Raw genomic sequence first — 25,572 nt, forward strand, 5'->3', positions numbered from 1 at the left:
GTGATCTTTTCTTGGTGATGATGAAGCGCAGGAATTCAACAAGTCATTCTTTTCTAGAATGTGACTTCCTGGTGATTTAAAAAAAGAAGTCAATAATCAAACCCAAGCAGATCATTAATATAGTTCCCTTCCTGTGTTTTTCTCCCATCTGTATTATCTCAGTTCATGTTAGACAATCCAATTTGCCTTGGTTACATCAAAAGGAATGTAGAAAGGAGGCAAAAAAGAGCCTGATCAATGCCCATATTATTTTAAAATGACATGTCCTACATTTACATGTTGTCTAAACCCAGTGAATTACCTGTCTGGCATACATTTCAAAACGAAAGTTATAATTCCATGCGTGTAACTATATTAGCATGCATTTTAATATCTATTACCATAGCATATGTTAAAAAAAAGCTAATCACCAACAGTGTTTTTAATATCTCAGTTCAAATTAGCTAAGATGTATGTCACTGATAACTGACACCTTGCTCACTGTAGAGAAGCAAACAAAAGCCCAAACAGATGATTATTTTTGTAGTAAATAAACTCCCACACCTAAAATGCCTTGTACTTAAAATCAGAAGATGCATATTATTGGGGTGGAGTTGTTCAGTTTGTGGGTAGTTTAGATAAAAATAAAGGTTCTGCAGTTTACGAATGAGGTTTCATTTCCAAACTTTTCTTATTTAGATAAAAAGGATAAAAGAAACCTACTACATGTATGTACCTCCCCATTTTAGGTAAAATGTGCTCCAGCTTGCCAAACTACCTGATACTGAATTTAGTAAAAGCAAGAGATACCAGAAGAGGCAAGGTACATACAACAGTTGACAAACCGTGCTCTAGCACCTCTAAGCTGCTATGGCACTATGCAGCTGCAAGATGCATTCATTCTGAGTATAAACAGAATGGCATTTAGAGTATTTAACATGGGATTTAGTTAAATCCATATTAACTTCAACATATTAAGAATTAAATGGAGCAGGATTAAATGCTACGTCTGCAATGTTATTCCAAGTGCTGTGACTTTTTTCTGACTGTACGTATTTAAACACTAAAAGCTCCTTTTTTTGTAGAAGGTGGAAGACCTTGCCTTTTAAGAATCATCAGCTTACTTTGAAACCTATATTGAGTGTGTCTGGCAAAAAAATTGTATGAAGTCACACACCGCTGTCATCAAGATTAAAACAGCTGCCTGCAGGATTAACTCCCTTTTTGTTACAAATTCATCCTTTAACAAGTGATGGCAGCAGAAGAGAGTGGGAGGGATGAATACTGGCCATATGATCCATGCTGACCTAATTGGCCAACTAATTATCTCTGTCAAGTGAAAAATAGCAGTCAATTTCTGGACTAAGAGAAAGTGCCGTTCGTGTGTTACTGGTGACAGTGCTGAAGATCACCTTCTGGATTCAGATGCCATCAATTGGGTTGCCATCCCACCCTCTGACCACTGGTACCCACATCTCAGAGGGCAGAGCAGCAGCATCTGAGGAGAAGCTGTGTCAGATGTGCCCTAGTACAGGTGTAGCTACTGAGATGGGAAATAACTCTTGCCCTTGTCAAGGGCTTGTTACAAACCATACTTTGAGAAGGAAGGATCAAAGGTGTTACTTGTCGGAGGGCAGCGATTCAGCCCTCAAAATGGTCTTAGGTTACAAATACAGGAAAATGGTCTTCTCCTGGCCACAGGCATTGAAAGAGTACTGTACGCATCAGTGAATCCAACAGCAGGAGGATTAAAGTCAATGATAACGTGTGATGCAGCACTCATTCTCTCCTCTAAGGGGTGGCAGGGAAGCCAGGTCACTTCTCGAGGCTTCCTGCAAGGGGCGAGTTGGGCAGAAGGGACTGAAGACTTGCACTGCTTTTGTCCGTGATGCAGCCTTACATATCTAAATTTGATCTCCTAGGTGCTACCAAAATTAGAAATGGATGTGAAGGCAGCTGCTAGAATAAAATGACACTCTTTCAAGTATAGCAAAGAGGATTAGTTACCTGTACTGCAATCAGAGAATGGTGCCAGATTCTCTCTTTGAAGTTACTGCTCACTCAAGGTAGTTGGGTTTTGTTAATTACCATAGCATGTAAACATTGGGAGGCTCTTTGTCTGCCAGTAAGCTAGTTTAATATTTATACTTTCTGTACAAGAGACAGAAGATGCACTTGCAACTTGCCCTGTGGGCCAACAGATTCTTCCACTGTCAGATTTTGGTGCATTTCTGTGATCAAGAATGCCAAGAGTGATCAGCATTCATCCGTAATTCTTCCAATATAAATATTGTCTCAGAAGTCCATGGCTTTGACCTGAGTTGTTTTCAAACAGGAAGGTGGCATTTTTTTCAGACAGGTCTAGCTCAGTGCTCAGTTTCTAAGTACCAAGTGTTTCTTACAGGCAAGAAGGTAAATGGTAGACATTGAGATGCAACAGTTTCTATTTTTCTCCTCCACATCGAGCAGCTAACTAGGAAGAGCATCTGTCTAAAATTTGGCACAATCAGTGCTTCATCCTTAAAGGGCTTAATTATGGTGCTTGAATTACTGTAAATGTGTCTATTGATTGGGAATAAAAAATGCCTCCCTCAGTCTCATCCAATTCCTTCACACAATTATGCATAGCTTTCTCTTATCATTAAGAATATATAATTTCTGTGTGAAATTTCTGGCACTCTGTCTACTGTATCAGACAGCTGACAGACTGCCAAGCTTGTGAATTCTTCTGGCATTCATTGAGAGACCAGCATTGCAGCTATTTCATAAGCAGTGATTTGAATGTCAATGCTGCTACCTAAAATCAAGACAAGAAGGTGGTAATATTAAAAAGAGAGTGTTTTCCATCCTCTGCAAAGACTATGTTTTTTCCACAAGTACAAACTTTAACTAGGAATGTAGGGATGGCATATATGTAGTAGAGAAGGAAGAATTTAGATGCCTGAACACTTCATGTGACTGCCTTGTTTTTCCTTTCCTTAAGGTTGCAAAGCACCTCACTTCCTGTGTAAGAGGTTATTTGAGACTAGAGGCAGGTCATTATACCTATTAATGTTTATTTTAGATTTAAACTCCCCAGTCAGACCCATTCCTCATCCCCAATCCAAGCCTGCCTTTTTTCATAAGTGGATGAAGATTACAAGAGCAGAACTTGATCTTCTTGTTCATATCTTGGCTGTGAGAAGCCCTTTCTTCTAATTACCTCAATAAATAGAGTCTATCTTTTTTTTTTTTTCCTCCTTTTTTTGTAGCTGTCATAAGTTTACAGGCTTGCTTGGTATTCTTGTTCGTTGGGTTGGATTTTTTATTTTTGGTTTTTTGTTTCTTTCAAGTATTCCCTGTGGGTCCATTATCAGCGATTAGCTATATACAGCTAAGCTTTGATCAGCACTTAACTCTACTGTTCCTTTGAGAGCACCAAAGCGTTTCATATTCTACATTAATTATAAAAGGAAGTATTTGTTTGTCTTCCTTAACAGGTGAAATATAAGCACTGCTCATAAAATTTTCATCAAAGTGATAGCTTAGGCCAGCATGACTAATACGCTAGCAGTTCTTGCCTGGAGTCACAGTGAGACCCAGTGTCAGGCAGACATTGCTACCAGGAATTAAAAGACAGATGATTTTAGGTCTTTGATGGATTGAGGTGCTCTAATGTGCTGTGAATCAACTGGAAATTTGACAGAGTAAATGTTCAAAATACTACTTCTGAGACAGAACTTGATGAAGTTCAAACTGCAGATAAACACAATCCAAAAGTGATCCTAAATATCTGCTCTCCTTTTAAAATAAGGAAGAAAATTCTGTAGTATACAAGTACCAGTGCTAATATTTAAGAAGTGTTTTGGCCTTGCCTTCCTTGCTTCTGTGCAAAAAGAAAGTGTAGAAGTTACTATTAGGAAATGACCATACAAAAGGCAAAGCAGGGGAGGATCATCTAACCCCTTCCAACCCACAGTGCAGGAATGTGTTCCCTGTTTCATATTTCATCCCGGAATGATTTGGGGGAGTTTAAGCTGCAAGGATGGGTCTCCTAATATGGCACAAGTTTTTCTGTCCCTTTGCTAGGAAGATTGCTTTTTAAGATCAAAAGTAATCTTTCTTCTGTAATCCCCTCCTACTTTCCCCACATTGTCCCAGGTGTTTGCATACAGAAGGGCTGTTCAGAGGACAATGTTTCTAGTAAGCCATCATATCAGAGGATTTTTTTAATTTATACTCATTTCACATTGGAATAAAAAGACACAATTGGAGAACCTTCACACCAAAAATGTAAAAACACATGTTTTGTGGTTTTCATCATCTCTCTGCATGTCTCTTTCTCAGCAGAACTCACCGGTAACTGTCAGTAAAAGCACTTGAAATTCAGTAAAAAATTCTTAGGAAAAAAAAAATGCAACCCTTCAAAATGTTTTTGTTTTAACAGAATATACCTGACAAAACTTAAATAATTGGTCCAAATAGCACTAATGCATTGGAGGACTTTTTTTCTCATTTATAAGGAGTTTTTTCTGGTTTTGTTTCCTCCCTATACCTCCCAGCCGAGAATGTTGCAAAGAATTGAAGAAATTAGTGGATTTTGATCCAACATTGAGAATTCCATGTTCCAAATAATTTGCATTATTGGCAACAGAAGAAAATGGCATTTTTAAAGTGAAAAGCCCTAATTTTTCCTCTAAGCTGCATGTCTATTCTGGTAGTTTCAGAATTGCTATGTGGGTCTACTTTTTCCAATATCCTGTAACTTGCACAAAAAAAATATTAAGGCTGTGACTGTGAAGACTTCTGATTTCATAAAGGCAGAAAAATGGTTCATATCAGGGGTATACTTGTAACGTTTTAACACTACAGTTGAGGCATCACTAAAAATTCAGGGAGTAAAGGTTGACCCCATACAGCATGCTAGAACAAAAATGACCTTTTACAAACAATGTGGTTAATAATATCTTTTAAATATTTTGTGGTTGGGGAAGTGTAGGTATTTTTTTTAATTTGTGTTTAATATTCATTAAATATGAATATTAAACAAATAAGCTAAATTCTCAGTTCTATACTTAAGCTTAAGACGATGTCAGTGGGTGACAGAGTTTAATATTAAACAGCCCTCCCTCAGAATGCCTAGGAAAGCAGGAATGGGGGTAATTTTTCTCCTTGCTCCATTTCAGAGAAGTAGGGAACAAAAAAAAGATTTATTAATTTATTTTTAAAAAAAAAATCAATACAAAATTTGCCCTGGCAGCATACAAAGACACAGCATTTTTAATCCTGCTTCAGATTTTTTTTCTTTTTTTTCTGAATTGCTGTAGTTTACTTGTCATGTGAGCTCTTCACAGAGCCACACTTAGGAGGAGAGCGGTTGGTGGGATGGGTACGGGCAGTGGGATGAGCGAGAAAGGGCGACTGCAGTCTGCAGGCTGTAATGTTCACCTTTGATGTAGGGCTGTGTAATGGAGTTGTTTACTCCTGATCTGTCCTGTTTCTGTGCCTGTGTTCAGAGTTTCTCTTGTAATCCAGTCTCTCCAGGAAGGGGAATTCAGCTGTGACTGCACATTAGTTTCTACTGTCAAGAGTCGAGCGATTAGTTTCTGTGCTTACAGTCTGTAATAAGGAGTGCTCTGTAATTTAAAACTGCAGCAGTGCAGTCTCACCTGACTGGCGGAGTTGACATAATTTCGCAAAACACAGCCAGAGAGCTTGCTTTGCTTTTCCTTTCCTCTGTGTTATGGTCCTGTGGAGAAATGTATCACTGAATGGATCTAGTATCAAACACTTTCTCAAAATCCTAAGGTGTCAGTGAGCGTTTACTTTCTTTGCAAGCTCAATTCTTGGATGCCTGGCTGCAAAATAGAATTGGAAAGAAGGAATGATAGTTTTCATCTTTGCTTTTATTTTGTTCTCTCACTGTTCTACTTTTAATCAATGTCTTAATTGCTGGGGATTTTATATACCTTGTGATCACCAGATCCAGTTGTTCCCATTGCTTCTTTAGTTCATATTTATGTGAAAATACAGCTGGTCTTAATAATGGATGAATACCTCTCAAAATTGTGGACATCTGTAAAGCTGAAAGGTCACAGCAACCTCACAACATGTGTTAGTTCTAGGCTGAACAAACTCAGTTTCTAGCATTTCACAGGTTTCATCCATTGTTTGGTTTAGACCTATGATCCCTACCCCCCTTCCTTCTTTGGAGCAAATCTAAACTGTATCTTCCTTTGTAGCACGCTGTATTTTAACTAAGACTTAGTAAAAAAGTTCAATTAAAAAAATTGCTTCCAATGGTTTATGTGTAACAGTCCTGGTAGTGTATGTCAAAATGAGATTTGCCTTTTACTTTGTACTTCTCAGTAGTGCTCTCTAGCTGAAAAGTGTCCCCATTTGTTGTTGGTTTTCCCATTGCCTTTACTGAATAGGCTTTTGCTCATTTCCCTGCCCACACCCACTTTCTGGACCACTTTTCTACTTTAGCAGGGTCATTTTGCATTTCAATTTTGTGAATTTGCAGAAGGCTTTTATGTGGGATTCATTGTAAAAACTCTTCCTCTGAAAATGGCAGATGCAAAATCATGCCTACTATAATGAAGCAAAATTATCATTCACTGTGTTAAATCAACCACATCTGTCATCTTTAATGTCTAATCCTAATTATGGTCTGTTTACCCAGTCCCATGTCCCTTTTCCATTCAGTGAGTGCTGCTGTATTGCAGCTGGCTGTGGCAATGACCATGCTGAGCGTGCCGAATGATGGTACATCTACTGCATTTTTGTGGTCATCTAAAATTTCAAATGTCATTAAAATGATGTCCAAAACATGGATTTTGCCTGCAGTCAGTCTTTAATCACCCTTTTAGGTGCTGCAAAGTTCCTTTAATCCCATTTACCCTGAGAATAATACTAGAAAGTTCAGAAGTGCAAAACCTAAGTTCAGACTCTGTAGATTTACTCTGTTATTGAAACTATGGTCTCGTAAACAGCAGCCCATGAAAGAAAGAGAAAACAAAGTATGCTGTGTCCTTTTAACTAAGTTAGCTTCAGGATGATGGTGTTTGAAGTAAACCTGATGGCCTGCTGCAGGAATACAGAGTGCAAAGGACAGCATTCCCCAGCTTGGATTCTGGAAGGGAACCAGATGAAGTGATGTGCATAAGCCACAGATGAGCTTAGCATTTCCTGATACAGTTCAGTCCATCCCTACACAAGCTGTAAGTTTTAGGCAAACGTCTTTGGTGTGTCCTGACAGCAAACCGTTGGCTCTGTGCCACAGCTGCATAAGCAGAGGATTTCAGGGAACTGGCAGCACTTCTCTTGGGCCAATATGCAACTGTTTTCCAGGGTAGAATAAAAGCTCTTTGCTCTGTTCTTTGTGTTTTGATTCACACAAGTGAGACTCTGGCTGCTCAGAAAAACCTAGGGAAGATTCAGAAGAAGTTCCTAAGGTAAGTAAACCTTTCCAGTATAGTCCCCAAACCAGATGGGAATCAGCTGTTTGAAAGCAACCTTTGTAGACCAGGAAATAAAGGAAAACTGAGTAGCCCTATTCATAGGTTCAGCTAACAATTAGGTAGCATAGTATGTAGACCAGAACTCCTGCAGCATCCTCACCACGCCCACCTTACATTATATTCACAACCCACTTGCTGCCCACATGGGCTTTGCAGGGTTACTGCATAGAGTAACTGCAGCTCTCTGGGACCTATTTGCTGTGGGCAAGTCATGATTTGAAGCTGTCAAGGTACAAGTATCAGGCAATGCGAAAGGGCTTGCTGAGACATGTAGTTAGAATTAATGTCACAGTGATAATGGAAGAATCTGAACACGAAAGAGGTGTTCCCAGCTGTGACAGAGAAATGAAAGCACACACTTGTCCATTAGCAACTCACCCTGTATTTCTTTGCATATTATAGCAATGCAAGCTAGTTATTATGCTACTGTGATTTACATTGCCATGAAACACAAGAGTCACTAGTAACAATATTAATTTTATCTGACCAGTCATTTTAAAACATTTTAGGAATTACTCTTTACAACCTGTGAATGGCACTCTGTAGGCTTCTGTGCTTTTGCCAGAGCATCAGTATTACTGTTGCCCCTTTGTCAGCCTGCTCTAACATGTTCTTTCCTGAACATGTTTAGTTCCTGAATTTCAGCAGCAATGGAGGAAAGAATCTCGTTAGTTGTCTTCTTGACAAAGTTGCTTAATGATGTCAAGGAATGTGACCGTAGTAAGGTCAGAGGCGAATCACCACGGATTTGAATGACATAACTGCTATTTGAAATACCTGCACTTGGTACCTGTTGGTGACAGTGCTCTGTTGTTAAGCTCACATTGGAGGGTCAGAGAATGTGCCCTCGTATGTCCTCTTCTGCCTAATTGCTGTGACGGGAGTTAACCATTTGCAGTTCTTAGACCCTTGGTGTGTAGCTATTTCTGATAATTTGAGAAGCTACTGCTGCCCAGAAGAATTTCAAGGGAACTTTCACCTAAAAAAGAAAGTAATGAGTTCTTTTCTTCCTCCTCTATCCATCTGAGGTAATACAGATAGTAAATAGTTAATAGTAAAAAACTGGTGGAGCCACTTCTGCAGCAAAAGGTATTCTATAACCCCACATTTGGCTGGGATTTTAGGTATAATTTTTCAGTCAAAAAACCCCTCTTGTCTCCTGCTGACACAAGAGTAACAGAACAGGAATTCAGGAATTACGGTGATAATATCTGCCAACACTGCTGTAGGTGCTTTAAAAAAAGATTCATGAACATCTAATCTCCTTTTTTCACTCAGCGCTCCTGGTTCTCCAGCAGTTACAGCAGGGCACAATCTGATGGTGAACTCTTGTTGAAATAGGTTGTCGCCTGCCCCCAGACACATGTCCCTGTTTCCTCTTTGTCAGAGATGAGATTCTCAGAGTGAGTCACATCTACTTGTTGATCCAATGGACATCTCCTACTGAGTGTGTATAATGACTAGATGCAATGGAAAGCAGGTTTGGATGGAGGCATCAGGGCCAGTCCTAGCAGCAGCTTTCAGACAAGATAAAAGATGTAGCTTCACATCATGCTCCATATTTTATCCTGCGGTGTACTTCAGTGGCTGTTGAACATCATCAGCCATGATCTTCCATCTGCCAGGAATCCCTTGTAGCACAGCCATTGTGATGTGGCAGTTTGGGAGGGATCATGCTGACATGAACAGCAGCCTTTATCTTCACACTTCACTGGTCCTCAAAACAAACTTTTAAAAGAAGATAAAATATACTACTCAGTTGTAAGGAAAGGGGGAACTGTGACCATTGCCGATTTTAAGATTTCGTGTGTGGGGACACAGGAGAGCAACTCCAAACCAAGTGGCAAGTGGTGGGACTTGTTAACTGCCTGTAGTGCTGCTGCTCCTATGGCAAGGGGCCTCCTTTTGGGTTAGAATGGCAGAAAGCAATTTCTTTGCAATTTGGTAAACTGATGCTTTTCTACATAGTGTTATTTGGCTTTAGGATTTCCTTGAAGTGCAGGGAGGGAAGGTTTAAAGTGGGGGTTTATTTTCCTACTGCCAGCCCTTCCCTTTCAGTGCTGGAAGGATAATGTTATGGACCCTGTGCCAAAATGTCTCTGTAGGAAACATTCATGGTCCTGCACAGTAATATTCTTCTTTGGAGCAAAGTCCACTGATACGGAATCAGGTATTTATTTGTCTTTTACATTTTTTAGCCTGGTTTGTTTCAGAGAGATGCAGAAATGCTGTTTTCAGAAGCCAGAGCACCAACAACTGTCAAAGGCACAAGTGCTGCTGGCAAAAACTGCTGGCCAGGCCCCCTCCACTGAGCCCTGAGAAATGCTCTCTTGTTTATCCCACAGGCGACCAGCCAAAAACTAGCTGCTCAACACACAGCTGGTTTGACTGTCCCTCAGAGTAGGCACACAGAAGGCTACTCTAGCCCCAAACTTCTTTTCAGGCCACGTGGTGAGCTGAAGCCATTCATTCCTTTGTGCAGCTGCTTCATGATACAAAAGGAACTTTATTATGGATTTTACTCCATGCTAACAGAAAGCCAGTTGAATTCCCTTAGCCAGTTTTTGAGTATAGTGAATACATCACTGGCCTGTAAAGGCAGCTGATTTCTTTAATACAATATCACCTAATCCATCAAGCAAGGGACATACAGCTGGGTTTTAAATACTGACCTAAGAAGTAATTAATATCTGATTATTTTAGCTGTGTCCAGTTAAATACTTCTAACAACATTTTCTCTATTTCAAAATCAATGCCATAGTCCAGTGGCAAAGAAGGGAATGATTGTAACCACTCACCTAAGCTCCCTGGGCTTGCTTAGTCACCGCAGTGTCTAGTTGCTATGTCTGACTATACAGAAAAGGTTGATGATAGGTTTAATTGATGGGATTGCCTTTGAAAAGCCCCTGTGACATTTTCTGGAGTTTAAAAACAAGACCACCATCCAAATTCTACTTTAAACCTGTACTGATTCCTTCATCCAGCTCTGCCACAGGGTGTGTGTCTCCTTTTTAGGTCGCTGGCAGGTGCTGGTACATCTGGCTGTGCTTCCTCTCCTCACCTGTCTGCTGGAGGCTGTCCTCTCCCACGGGCTCTCCTGCCTGCCATGCCTGAGCTCCTCCAACTCACAGTCTTGCATCTTAGCTCTAGAGCACCTGCAGCAGTGGTTAAGCTGCCACATTGGGCTTTCTCCTAGAGTAGCGAAGGTGTTGGCATCTTTGGGTAACTGCTCTACAGCTCTGACCAACAGAAAATGCAGCTACTCACTTTCCTTAGGCTGTGCAGCAGCAAAAGGGATAGCAGTTTTTCTTTCGAAGAGCTTGCAGTTGTACTCAATGGTGGTGTGGTGGGTTGACCCTGGCTGAGGGCCAGGTGCCCACCAGAGCCGCTCTATCACTCCCCTCCTTCTCTAGACAGGGAAGAAAAGGTATAACTAAACAAAACTTATGGGTCAAGATAAGGACAGGGAGAGGTCATTCTCTAATTATCATCACGAGCAAAACAGACCGAACTTAGAGAGGGAATTCATCTTATTTATTACTAAGCAAAACAGAGTAGAGGAATGAGAAATAAAATCGAATCTTAAAACACCTCCCCCCACCCCTCCCATCTTGCCGGGCTCAACTTCACTCCTGGCTTCAACCTCCGCCCCCCCTCAGCAGCACAGGGGGACGGGGAGTGGGGGTTACGGTCAGTTCATCACGTGGTGTTTCTGCCACTTCTTCCTCCTCAGGGGGAGGACTCCTCTCATCGTTCCCCTGCTCCAGCATGGAGTCCCTCTCATGGAAGACAGTCCTTCACGACCTTCTCCAACGTGAGTCTCCTCCACGGGGTGCAGACCTTCAGGAGCAAACTGCTGCAGCGTGGGTCCCCCACGGGGTCACAAGTCCTGTCAGCAAACCTGCTCTGGCGTGGGCTCCTCTCTCCACGGGGCCACAGGTCCTGCCAGGAGCTTGCTCCAGCGCGGGCTTCCCACAGAGCCACAGCCTCCTTCAGGTGGCTCCACCTGCTCCAGCATGGGGTCCTCCACAGGCTGCAGGTGGAATCTCTACACCCCCTCATCCTTCCTCCATGGGCTGCAGGGGGACAGCCTGCCTCACCATGGTCTTCACCACTGGCTGCAGGGGGATCTTGCTCCGGCACCTGGAGCACCTCCTGCCCCTCCTTCTGCACTGACCTTGGTGTCTGCAGATGTTCTTACATCTTCTCACTCCTCTCTCTGGCTGCAAAAGCTCTCTCTAACTGTTTTTTTTCTTTCTTAAATATGTTATCACAGAGGCACTGATTGGCTTGGCCTTGGCCAGCGGCGGGTCTGTCTTGGAGCCGGCTGGCATTGGCTCTGTCAGACACAGGGGAAGCTTCTAGCAGCTTCTCACAGAAGCCACCCCTGTAGCCCTCCCGCTACCAAAACCTTGCCATGCAAAACCAACACAGGTGGTCACTAAATCCTAGAAACTTCTGAAGCCTTTCATGGATAGCAGTAACAAAGGCAAAAATCTCCATCGTAATATATATGACCACATGCGTTTGAAAGAAAGGTTTTTGTTTGGTTTTGTGTTAAAGAAACTTAGGGAATTTATGTTAGTAGGGTAACAAAATGACCACCTGTATTAACAGCAGTGCTTACCAAGGGTAATTTCCTTTATTTTTTTTTTATTTTTGTTAAGAGGAGAAAGCAAGGAGTTCTGAGAGATTAGGTAATAGTGAAAGATCCTTTCTTTTCTTCAGATAAATATCTAGGGATCACCATTTTCTTTAAATTATATCTGAGGATGTTGGATGTATTTCTGAACTACTGTGTGAAGTTTCACTGCTGTAGCAACATGAATCTTTAATTCCTTATTTACAGCCAGTGCTGATTTCCCGTACAACGGTCAAGCTATAGGAGATGGAGTTAACAGAAACTCTGCCATTATTGGAGGTAGGAAAACCATCTACTTTTCTAAGCTACTTTGCAGTATGACAGTGACAGCTGAATTGCAGTTGGTAACATATTCAAGCTATTTGCTAAGAGCTGACTGTGTGGGGAAACTACACCTGAACAAAGATAAACAGAAATTTATGTAAGTCCGTTCAGGAACATTGTCCTAGTGAAATGGTTTGTTCTCACCTAGTTTGTCCCCTCAGATTCAGTTTTAACCAAATGCAAAATACTGATATTCATAATCCATATATTAAGCATCCACGTGGGGAGCTATTTTGCAGTAGTTGCTTCTGTTAACAGAGTGATTCATTCATAGGAAATGGCAAGGACACATTTCCAGTTACAGCAGATTCAACATGAATCTGTCAAACACTATTTGCTCTTGACAAAAAGTCCCTCGTGATCCTGTCTTGCTTTTTAGGGGCCAAGTTCTGCTGTAACTTATGTGCCGGAGACTCCCATTCAGTGTGATAGGTGATGTTAAGTAACACCAGAATGGGAACTTTGAATTAGCATTCAGTTGGAGACATTCTGGCCAGCTGCCTCCAGAAATAAGGATCCTGGTTAATTTTATGCACACATGCAATTTTCTCTGCCCTGTCCCGTAGTATGGAAGTGTTGCACCATAACTCTTCTGGGATAAATTTGCCACTGCATCAAATTCTGAAGGCATATGAAAAAAAAAATTGTAAAAATCAGCCTAATAGCTTTCAGTCAATTCTAAATTAATATCAAATGACATACTGATGGTGGGTTTTGTCATGTAAAGCAACACTGCTGAAAAGCAGTCTAATGGAATTTCCTGTTTCTTTTGCCTGCCCCCCGCAAGGGTCTATGTTTCCATATCCAGGTTTAGATTAGTTGCTTTAGTTTTGATTTGATATGTTACTGTTACTTTTTAATTTTTGTTTTTATTACTACTTTAAACTTTTCCTTAATACTTTGAAACTTTAAAATACTATAAGGATAGCATTGCATTCCTCAGAAAAATTCAGGCCGTACCTGAGCAGGCTGGCCATCTAACACATCAGTTTACAAAAGTGGCATAACATAATTCTGGCTGATTACAAGATTTTTTTAACCTGAGAATTGTATGATGTCTTCATTCTGGAAGATCCTCATGCCTGAGGAAAAAAGCCAAAAAAGGAATAGTGCTGGTTTAGCACATAGTTACCTATGCCTAAGAGGGTAGGATATATGAGACTTTCTCCATAACAGGGCTGAACTGCAAACAGACCATTGCAAAGGGAGCAATTAAGGATAGGTGTGATGATAAAGCAGCGACATCTGTAATTATGTGGAGCCAGCAACTATTGGGTGGAGTGAGCCACACAAATTTTCAAGGACATGTTGAGGGGCTATGATAGCTCTATATGGCCATTGTCTGGAAGGTATACATCAGTGATTCCATCCTCAAAGAGCTGCACAGGCCGTGACACATCACCCCCATGTTTTGGGAGCGCTCGGCACTCTCTGCCTCATGGTCAGCATAGCTCACCTCTGTAAGTAGGTATTAATGTTGAAGTTTACCTACAGGGTGAAAGTCACTAGCAGGCTCTACTTGGTCACATTTTGTATATAGCGAAAACTGTGTATAAATATTAGAGCAGTGGAAACCAAGTAACTATGGTGATGTTTAACTGCCCAGGTAGCTTCGGCTCAGCTAAGGAGTTGTGGGATCCTTTCTTTGTGTCAAAATCTGGTGCTCTCCTCGCTAGTGGTATCTTTTCTTTCCTCCTCTGTGTAGGTGTCATCGCAGTGGTGATCTTCACCATCCTCTGCACCTTGGTGTTCCTGATCCGCTACATGTTTCGCCACAAGGGAACCTACCACACCAATGAGGCCAAAGGGGCAGAGTCAGCCGAGAGCGCCGACGCTGCCATCATGAACAATGACCCCAACTTCACGGAGACCATCGATGAGAGCAAGAAGGAATGGCTTATCTAAGCCTACGGGGATGGGGCCTGGGGTGGGATATGAGCTGGGCCAGGGTGGAACTGGGATGACTCTTACAGTGGGGAGAGAACACTCTGCGTCGGACGCTTGAGCACATGTACGGTAAAAAGATCAGCACAACTGGAGGAGCAAGTGACAGGAAAATACCACTGAGACTGGAGGAAAAAAAAGAATATCTCAAGCATTTAAGAAAAAATACTTTTTATTTACAGCGAATTGCCCCTCCTGTATCCAAACAACTACAACAAAGAGCAGTGTTGCAGCTTCAGCACTGGTTAAAATTTTCAGTAATACCTGTCTATTTATGTGTGTGTTTAGAGGAAACGAGAAATGGGGCTGGTTTTTTACATTTTTTAAAAGCTGTTTAAAACATGGGTAGTTCTGTCCTGAGAACAAGTGGCAGACTTTTCTTCCCGGCGTTGTGTTCCTTCATGGCTGGCCACTTCCCCACAGGCTGCCCTCAGGCCTGCACCTTGACCATATCACCGTTCATTTTGGTGGCGTTGAAGCAGGGGTTCAGGGCTGGGGGCGGGACAGGGGCGTGAGGATTTATGCAAGTCATACTCACCAGTTTTTCAGCTTGTCATCAGCCTGTGCCAACCCTGGCAGGATCCATCTTGACCCAGGCACTTTGTTGATTGCGTACAATTCTAATCAGCAATGTAAAAATACTGTTATTATGACTACTACTGCTACCAGAGAGGATGATCGTAAAGCACAGGAAGCTTTGGGGTTTTTTTTCTTATTATTATTTTGTTGGTCTCTGAGGGAGGATGATGCTGCGTGCGTCTGTAGACTAGTTTGTTCCTGTGTCTTTGGCTATGGCACTGGTGACCCAAGGCATGTGCCAGTTTAAACTCAGCTCTACCTGTGGCATATTGGCATATACTGTACTTAGGTGTAAGCATTGTAGTAGGGAATTAGAGCCAGGCTTTGTTTGCTGCTGTTTCTTTTTTATAGGCTGTCGCAGAAATATTCATACAGCTCTAGTCAATGCATTTGAACCCACGGGCTTCACATAATACTTTTTTTCAACTCTAGCATAGCAATTTATTCTTTAAATCCTTTGTTTCAGTCCATTTGTAAGGAAAGCCTCTGCTGGCAGTGTTTGCACAGGCAGGCAGGTGAAACAGAGGAGGCTTGGAAACTCTGCCCAGAGAGCGTGAGGAACACACAACACACAGTGGAGAGTTACTTTTCAATACAGAGATATACCTGAACTATTTTGCTGTCTTTGTAAGGCATTTTTAAGAATAGCAAGGCCAATGCCAAGCGCAGCATTGCACCCCATGTCCCCTGTCAAGCCAGGGAAGTTGTAGGTGTCGCCTGAGAAGCAGGAAGGCAGCTTGTAGGAAAGGCGAAGGGGCAGCCTGAAGACCTAATGTCCTTTGATGGCAATAACATAGCTTTAGCTTGCTCTCTGCGGAGGAGCGTGGTTCTCCAGTGCTCTGATTTGATAGGAATTTGAGGCCTTAAGGGACAGTTTTTGCAGTGGAACAGAATGCAGGAATGTATTGCAGGGCATTTGCTGTGTGCTAAAAGAAAAGCAACAATACCAAGAATTTCCCTTTAAAAGTATTTATGCTTGTGACAGTCTTAGATTTGCTTTATCTTTAACATTGCTGGGTTTAGTATGCATAGATTTAATCATTTTTCTGTTCAAGAAAGATTTATTTTTCACCCAAATCTGCAATCTACTACACTGAGCAGTGCTAGCATCTTTAATTTTGTTATCTTTTTGGTTGTATCTTTCATTATTCTAGTCAATGCTTTAAAATGAAAAAAAATCACGGAGAAGGAAGAAAATATTGGAGTCTTACCAGACAAAAAATTTATAAGCATAATTTGTCAGACAGACAAGGCCAGATAGTTTGGGTTTTAAGAACGGTAGCCTAAAATCCTCTTCTGGATTTATTGAACATAGATATAAGAGCAAATCAAACACACTGATTTCTTCTGTTTCTGGATTTGGAATTATCATACAAAAAAGTTGCCAGTTTCAAAATAAATGACTGTTTCTCAGGTAACATTATATGGCAGAGGGCAGGGATAGGGGTAGGCATAAAAATCACCTCTGTCACTCTTGTGCTCTGCAGTCTTTTGCCTTGCCTCCAGTATTAACCTCTCCCTCTCTTGTGTTTAATCGAGCAGATGAGTCCTTATTCTTATTTAATCGTGTGTGTAAGATAAGTCTCCACCCCTTGGAGAGTATCAGCATGGAATGGATCTAGGCTGCACCAGTAACTAACTATTCCGCAAAATACATAGCAATCATGGATGTCTTTGTAGGATTGAAAAGGCATTCTCTTCTCTATATTATTTTATGTTTAATTTTATTTTAATGGTATTTTAGTCCACTCTGAAAAGTATCCTTGCCTATAACTTCAGGTTACCAAGAGAAATGACTATAGCATCATTCGCATAGATTGGGATTTGGTTTGCAGCAAAAAGTTAATCACTAATCTGAATTTAATATATGGGAGGAGGATCAGATTTATGTATCCTAAGAGACTGGAGTCTTCTGCTGCTTCATGTGGGAGAGACAGTCTTAGCAGCCACAGTGCAAATTTGCCAAATGCCTCAGGATGGCACCTAAGGGGAAAGACAGCTTGGTCTCTGTGCCTAACCGAGTCCTTGGCGAAGCTAGGGACAGTTGTCTGGGTTATGGTAGCGAGGCCTGTGATATCTACTCACTGATTTTCTAGAAGATTACCAGCTAATCTCCCACAACCCTGTAAGCAAGAATATCTGGAAAACAACCTTTGGCCATTGCACAAGCAATAGTTGTAAATTAGTGTCTTAAATTTGAAAAACAGGTTTTAAATTTCTGAAATCAAGATGCAAGCATCTGCATCTCTCCACTGACTGGACACCGTGGATCTATTTATATGAAGTTCATTAGTGCTGTGTTAAAATGTTGATGATCTTCAATCTTGTCATTATTTTTGTGACACAGTCACTTTCATAACTCTAGAAACTCTTTTAATTCTTAGAATTCTTGTTTCTTCTTAAACTGGACCCTAAGTATGATATCGTAGACTAGCAGCTGGTCTCTGTATAGGCATTTGGTGACTGTAGGTGAATTCCCGCCTGTCTGCTTTGTATTTCATTTTTGAGACTGGCATATGTTTAATTACAGGCAGTGGTCATTCAGCAGCCTCGCAGTGAAGCAGGAGCAGGCTTGGAGAAGTAGCGTGTATATTTTGCTAGCACTATATCTATTCTGAGGATTTGTTCCTCTGCAGGCCTATAACGGAGGTTGAAGCAACATCCATAGTTTACTTCACCCACTCTTTATTTGTGTCAAAAATCCACGTTGTTTGCCAGGTACTATCCATATGCCTGTACTGGGAAAATCTGTTGGAGGGGAGAGTGAATCATGCTTTTATAAAACTCTCTACTTTCCCCAAAGAATATTAAAATAATCAATTTCTTACCACCTCTTTTTAGCTGCTTTGGCTATTTGAACTGTGCAGGAAAATGTAGCATCTTGTACTGGTTGGGGAACTGAAGTGTCCCAGTTCTGTTTCTAAAAGGCTCTTTCCTGATTCCATGGGAATTGATGGCAAAACTGCTGCCAGTGGTGGGGAGAGAAAGCTGGGGACTAGCGCTCGCAGTGTTAGTGAAATAATGTAAGCAATACTTCGGATCCTCATTCACAGCACATGCAGAGCACAAGGTAACGAGTTCTGGAGCTCCGGAGGGCCAAAATGGTGGAAAACTGATTTTGATGTCAACCCAGCCTCGAGGGGAAATCCGCAATCTAATCTGGTGGTTTTGAATCAGGTCTTTCACGCAGTGCTTATTCCATATTGATTGATAGAAAATTCAGATGTATTAAATAGGAATATGTATCTTTAACTGGTACTGGAGCATTTCCACTTTGTATTTTTCATGTCTTAAATGTTACCTATACCTTTTATATCTCTTCTAGCAGTTACCACTTCAAAGGTACGGCAGCATTTTAATATCATGCTCTAGGTAGCATGATGTATGTGAAAGGATGGTAACATAAATATTTTAGTAAGACTGCCAAACCAGTGGTGTATATGTACAAGTTTATTGTAGTGACAAGAATTCAGTTTAAGAGTCTAGTAAATAATTACATTTTAATAGCAGATGCATCTAATTTCCAGGGTATCTGTGGAAATGTGAAGCTATCTCAGTTTGACAAGCAAGAGCTTTTAATATGTTTTCTCCCTTGAACAATTTTACATTCCAGCAAGCATGGTGATCCTGAAAGGTTGTTGTTTTTGAAAAGTGGAACCTAAATTCTGTTAATCAGATTTCATTATCCATCCTAGAGAAATGAAACGGAAACCTTGCCTTCTAAAAGCAACAGCATGTAAACTAGAATGAAAGGAGGACAACATGTATATACACCTAATATCTTCTGTGAATGTCTTTCCTTTTAACTAAAGTTCCATTAGAAACCAGATTGGTAAATAAATAAATAAATAAAACCCAAACAAATGAGAGAAATACTAAATAGTTTTAATTACCTTAACAGCTGTTTCCTCATGTTTTGTATGTTCTGATCATTGTCTGTATTTTTTTCCTTCTCTAGTACCAGGAAATCAATTTGGAAAGGACAGAAGTTGGAAAGGCATCTTAAGAAAAGACCCACAGTACATAAAAAAGGGACTTCAGAACACAGTTATACATAAGAAGAGAGGGTGCTAAAATAAGGGAAGATTTACTGAAGTGCAAGTATGTTCCTCCTGCATCAGGCAGCCCTGATTATCTGTTACAGTGGAGAATCTCAGGCAGTGTAAATCTGTACTTGTTGAGGTGGGCTGTGGATCTGAGCGTAGGGTTTTGGTAGAAATGAAATGACTGCCTGTCTGAGGTTATTCCCTTTCTGATCACTTTGCAGATAGCAGCAAGCAGTCTGCCATCAGTTCTGCTCACATTTGTTATTGCAGGCTCTGTGACATTGCCAGCTTCACAGGAGTTACATACTACAAATGGCTGAGTGTGGGTTGTTTGCCTTCCTTTCCTACTGTAGCTCTGTCCTTTCCTTTATGAATGTGAGACTTTTGTTGAAATCAAGAAAATGTATGCCCAGCTCGACAGACTTGTGTCTGTTCCTTTTAATAAACTACCTTATCAGGCTTTAAAAAGTTTTTATGATGTGAAGCATTTTATAAAAGAACTATGTTAAGTGCACTTGAATGGGACAGTGTGAAATCCAGGCAAAGAAGCATCAGTGCAACAACTATCCAAGTCAGAGGGACTGTGCTTGTCCTAACCTGTTGCTCTGTCTACAGTGTGAATTGCCTTACCCACCAACCCAAAGCCCTGGCCCCGTCCAAGACCTTAACTTATTTTGTGAACTATAACTGTGGCAAAGTCTTGTTGTGATGCCTTGTGACCACATTTTGACTGTTCGTTTGTACGGACTGTTGTAACCCCTAGAAGGAGAGTCATGCTTTGTACAGGAGTATTTTTCCCTTATATAGGAGAGCTCTAGAACACAGAGATGGGAGTGAAGGCTCAAGTTTAAAGCTCTTCTCATGCTTATACACTGTGGCACGAAGAGTCTCTGCTTCTTGCTGTCACCGCATGGGTTTCACTGCAGCCAGAAGTCTGTGGGTGTGCATGTGCATCTCTGAAATCTAAGGCTATTCAGGATGCGATGTCTACAGCTCTTGGGTAACTATTGCCATAATGTGGCTATATGGTGGATAAGATACCAAACTTGCTTCAAATCTATGAGCCTGTAGTGCTAGCAAAACCACTCACTCTTTAAGTGCAATTTTTGGAGATAAACTCAGACTTGCCCCTACAGTAGTAAGCACATATGGTGCCTCAAATGAAAGCAGACTTGGACTTGGTTACCAAAAAGCATTTATTTAACAATCTGTAACACAGTTCTTTTAACACCCTGTTTGACTCTGACTTTCACATATAAGCAGACTTCGGGAAGCACTGTGCTCAAACCCCTGATTATGCCAACAACTTAAGAATGAGGAAGGAAAGTGGATGATTCATGGCTTCCTTACAAAAGTTTTTCTAAGAAGTCACTTCACGTAAAAAAGAAAAATTTGGTATCAACAGGTTCTATCAGAGAGAATTGTATCTTTTGACTAGTTTTCTATTTTCAAAACATCCTATAAGAAAAGTTAAGCAATTATTCCATGTGATATAAAGCACAACCAGAACTTTTTCTGTGAAAAGGGGGTAAGATACGCCTGCAAGTATACATACAATCAAGTAACATTTAGTGCATCTCTGTGATGCAGTAGCTTCCAATAATGTCTACTTATGCTCCCACTGCTATTTTTTTCCTTAATGGAAAAACATCTGGATTAAACAACAAGCATAAGAAAATAGTGTGTACCTTTTGTTTTACCATAGATTAATTTTCTTTTTTGGTATGTAATAGGAACTAGCAAATGGTTATTTCCTTAGATTCATAGCATTAATTCTGCTGTCTCCAAGGGTCAGAGATGTACTATCACCATATTAATTATTAGAAACTAGAGGTATTTATACCGGTGATATTAAACAACTGGCATTCTGGATTCTAGCAAAGAGCTGCTATAAGAAATTCTTATTTATTGAAATCCATGTCAAGGAGGGTAGATGACATTTTCTGACAAGTAAGAAAAGTAAATTACTGGAATGACTCTGGGGCAGAAACCATTTGAGGGAATGTTCAGCATGCTAAACAATAAGCTATACCAAAGCTTGCCCTCCGGTTAGGGATTTGGGGTAGATACAGTGCTGCGGTATATGGTCATATACCACCACATGTGCATTGCATTTTTGGCCAAAATATTTGAGTTTCTCCCATCTTTCACATGCTTTAAAACAGGCTGCTGCAAGAATACAGCTGAAGATATGAAGCTTAAGTAAGCTGCTGTAGGCTGCTGGGGAGAGCACAGAATCACAGGTTCCAAGCTCTTCTACCTGCTGGTCTGTCCTTGCTTAGAAGACAATTCTGAAATGCGTTGCTGCCTGTCCCTGTCCATTGTCCCCTTTCCCCCATCTTACAGAACCGCAGAACAGCCTAGGTTGGAAGGGACCTCAAAAGACCTTCTGGTCCAACCTGTCATGGGAAGGGGAGCCTAGATGAGATTATCTAGCATCCTGTCCAGTCACGTTTTTTTTCCCCACTGACTGCATTCTCAGAGCTGTAGGCTATCAACAGGCTCTTCTTTAAGACAGGCTGTAAGAGTCACTGGAGCAAGTCAACAAACTCTTGGATCAGCCAGAAAGCAGTAACTTTAGATGACTCACGTCAGGTGGAAGCAGGCTTCATCTGGAAAATTTCCAGCCTAACAGCTCTCCTACATTTAGTCATGGCTTTGGTTAGAAATGGAGCAACCAGCCAAGTCTATGTATTTTTTTTTAAACCCATGTGGAGGTATGTGAGATAAATAAACTTGGTTGATTGAAGACAAGGTAGCTGTCCCCTGTATGCTAATGTTTATTCTCTAAATTGTGCATCTTCACGGTTATGGTTCGTATGTCACTGAAGGAGCCTGACCTTGGCACAGTCAGTAAATAAATCATTCACAAGCTAGCCCAACAGTCCTGTACTGCTTTGTCTTAAAAGTCTCCATTGTCTAAATGTTTAAAAATAAATCTGTAGTTTACCATGATAAAGCACTGGACACAGTAGCTAGTTGGAATTTATTTCTGTTATAAAATCAAGGTCTATCTACAGAGTTTTCTTGTGTAACTTGCACTAACAAGACCTTTATCCCTGAAACATAAACTACTGCAACAGGGCAAGGTAGTAAAGAGAAATTTCCTGTGCTGCACACCCTGAGACACAACGTAAAGTCGCTTTTGTTACACAGTTCCTGGTACAGGTGTAAGATCTCTGTACACATCTAACACCTCCTTCTTTCCAAACCCCCTCACCCACCACTCCAAGGTCAGCATGGAAAGAAATTGGCTGAGGGTTCTGGGGTTTTTCCCATCTCTTCCTCTACTTTAGAAATGTTCCCTCTCACTGATAAATTCATCACCTTTCACTGACATCCTTAAACTCCTTCCCAGCAATGCTTGCTATTTTGATCAAGGTGAAGACTCTCATTTTCCTAAAACGTGACTATTGTAGTGGGAGAGTTGTATGCCACTAAATTCCTGTCATCTGTTATATTTGCAGCTGGTTTTTATCTGTTTATAGTACTCTGTGACTGAAAGCAAAAGTTTGGTTTCTGCCATCTGCAGCATTATTTTATAACTTGTTTGTATCTATTCCAAAATCACAGCACTGTCTGGCAAAAGGAGTCTGAAAATGAGGCAGCTGCACCTCGTTCCATTAAGCATACTCACTTTCTTTTTGCTTGGTTCAAGTTTTCCCTAGAGATACCAATACTAAAATAAATGTCTAGCAAAAGCCAGCTTCTATTTTCCTTAGGGCCACAAGATGTCAGAATTAACCCTCAGCTATCCCTTTCCCTTGTGCTTTTGTGGCACATATACAAGGCCACTGGTAGCCTCCAAAGGAAGATACAAAAATAGTGACATTAGAAAAGCTTCTAGTGGTTTTAGTCTCTTGGAGTTTTAAAGTTCCATCTCAATAGGGGCAACAAGTCAGCACTCTTACAGATTTCAGTTATTAGCACATCCAAGAAAATTCTCAATATGGTTATTAATTTATTTTCATTGGTATCTCAGGGAAAAAAATTAACACTTCTGTATTTGGAGTACCTGAGATACTATACTCACCCTGTTGCAAATCCTGCATTGTGTCTGATCTTTTGAAGCTCCAACTACTTAAGATACAGGATCAGAGTCACTTGAATAAAGAAGGCTAAGGCGTCGCTTGATTCCCATTAACTCTTTGAAGCACAGGGAACTGGCTTTCCACAAATCTGTTTTGCATGGTCAATCTCACTTATACACTGGTAGGAGGATCTTTTCTTTCGCTCTGCTCTTCAGTGGATCAAGACCCATCAGTGGGCTGGGCAGGTGTCACATAAAATACCTTCAGTCCTAGTTTACCGAACCATGCATCGAGCAGCCCAAGTCCAGGGAGTTGCTCTGATACAACAGCACGATTTGGCACAATATTCTTGAAAGGCTTCAGCTCCTCGACAACCCTGCTACCCGATTTGACTAGTGCTAATTAACAGAAGCCTGCTGGAAATTATTTGTACTGACTTAATCCTACATGTGGATGCCAACCTTAACTAAGAGCACTTCGTTTCATGGGGATTAAGTAGATTTCACACACACACACACCCCGGAGTGCTTGGGCTGTGCTCAGTCTGAAGCTTCTTACTGACATATATAAATAGAGATATAGAGATAAATAGATATTTTTATGGAGATGTTTTATAAGTGGCCTTTACTTTGTGCATGGTAATTATTGCCAAACTCGTTACTTAGGAGCTGCAGAGTGGCTGGTTCTGCGGTCTTTAGAAAGCAACCAGCTGTCTCTGTTGCAAGGGGGACTTGGGGTGCGGGCTTGGATTTTGATTTTTATTATTCAGCTATAATTTGCATGGTTTGGATTTTGTCTTGGTGTCTTTTTTTTTTCTTTCCTTCCTCATTGGTTCTCTGGCAGGGACACACTGGGCTCAAGCAGGAACTTATTTCTCAGCCTTTGAAAGATGGATTGAAGCAATCGCTGCCATATAACACTTCAGAAACACCTGCCTTGCACAGCCCATGATGTTGATCAGTGTGAGTGCCTCAAAACATGGTTTCTTTAGCAAGCTATTGGGGTTTTCACAGTTTAGTGAGGTGGTCCTGTTTCTCTAGCTTTGCTTGGCAAGCTAGCAAGCTAGCAACAGGTGGGCTATGGGTATAGCCTCATGAGCAGGAAAAGGGGTCAGCAGAGACTAGGACATGAACAAGGGTTCAGAAGTAGATTCATAAACATAGCAGTAGCAAAAGACTGTCAGAATTGCTGCTGAGGCAGGTCATTTTACTTCCTCATCTCTTTTATTTCTTTTTTTTAAAATGCTCTCTGTTTGTATGCCATGTCTGAGTAATGCATCTCTACCAGCCAGCCAGTTCTCGATAACCTGGGCTCTAGGTTAGAGGTAGAAATGCAGCTGTGCTTTCCTATCGATCTCGTTCCTGCTGCTGTGGAGTGGACTGTACCCAGGAAAGGACCAGGGCCATTAGCTAAAGGAAAGCGAAACCAGCCTCTCACCCCTTCCCTCCAAACCAGGTTGAAATCCAATCCCAGGGTTATGTGCCTACAAAGCTGGCCCAGTTTCCTGGCAGGTGAACCAAGACCTTGTCTGTTTGCAGTTATTCTAGCCCACAGGTTTCTTTCTTGAGCACAATTTTCCCATGGGAAGCATAACCAGGATATGACAGTTACCCTATTTAAACAAAAATGTGTATATTAAAAAAAAAATCCTAATCTGAAAGTATAGTGTATCTGAGATTCCTCTGTTATAGACATTTAGTCTACAGATTTATGGCTACATTTGCTATGTTATGCTTGAATAAACATATAATTCATTGAAATACACAAGACTGATAAAAGTAATATGATCTCTTTAAGGAGAATAAACTGTTTGTAAATTTATAAAGAGTATAATCTGTTAGGCCTTATTTGAAGTATGTACTGTGGTTTGGTAAAAGTACAACATTAAAAGAGCCTTGCCAGATGAGGACTGGTTTTTTGTGTGTCTGTGTGTGCAGTTGGTTTTGTATATTTGAAATCTTCATTTAACATAAAAAAGCTCCACTGGCTGTGTGTATAAGTGCCTGAGATGACATGCAGAGTGCTCGTCAGATTTCTGTATACAATGGCTCCAGGGAAGGGATGGTTGAATCTGTTTTTCTGAATAATTTGGATCCAATTTTGTTTGATAGCACCACCGACTAAAAGAGGATTTTATAAAATTAATTAATAGTAAGAATTCAAGCTAATGCTGCCACTGCACATCCAACTGGTGTTTATTTGATGGGGGAAAGATCTAGAGAAGCATTAGGCCCTTTCAGAGCAAGAACTGGTGTGCCACAGGCTGCGGTAGTTCAGCTCTTTCCCCACACACCTCGTACACATCTGTCCTGTTTGGGTGGAGTGTATCATTCCTGCCTGAACGCACCCCCTGCATTTGAGAAATTACTAGTATTGCTCATGAGTTACTTGTTATGGGGAGAGACACCCTAGAGGCTGCTCTTCTTGCAGGCATCCTCTTGCCTGGCCCCCAGGCAGGCCAGCAACAGCTTTGTGGTACACAGTGGACTAGGACTCCTGCTTCTCATGCCAGCTCTCCCTCTGCA

General features: G+C 41.1%; 1 protein-coding gene across 2 annotated transcripts in view; it reads left to right on the plus strand.

Moving 5' to 3' along the window:
• Positions 1-24,950, plus strand: part of CNTNAP2 (contactin associated protein 2) — a 1,224,243-nt gene extending 1,199,293 nt beyond the window's left edge. For both annotated transcript variants that reach the window (XM_075745282.1, XM_075745283.1), the window contains exons 23-24: positions 12,331-12,402; positions 14,153-24,950. In XM_075745282.1, coding sequence (XP_075601397.1) covers positions 12,331-12,402; positions 14,153-14,352 — 272 coding nt within the window. In that variant the 3' untranslated portion in view covers positions 14,353-24,950. The remainder of the gene's footprint in view (positions 1-12,330; positions 12,403-14,152) is intronic.
• Positions 24,951-25,572: the final 622 nt, after the last annotated feature.

This window comes from Balearica regulorum, chromosome 2, assembly GCF_011004875.1.
Source record: "Balearica regulorum gibbericeps isolate bBalReg1 chromosome 2, bBalReg1.pri, whole genome shotgun sequence".
Lineage (NCBI taxonomy): Eukaryota > Metazoa > Chordata > Aves > Gruiformes > Gruidae > Balearica > Balearica regulorum.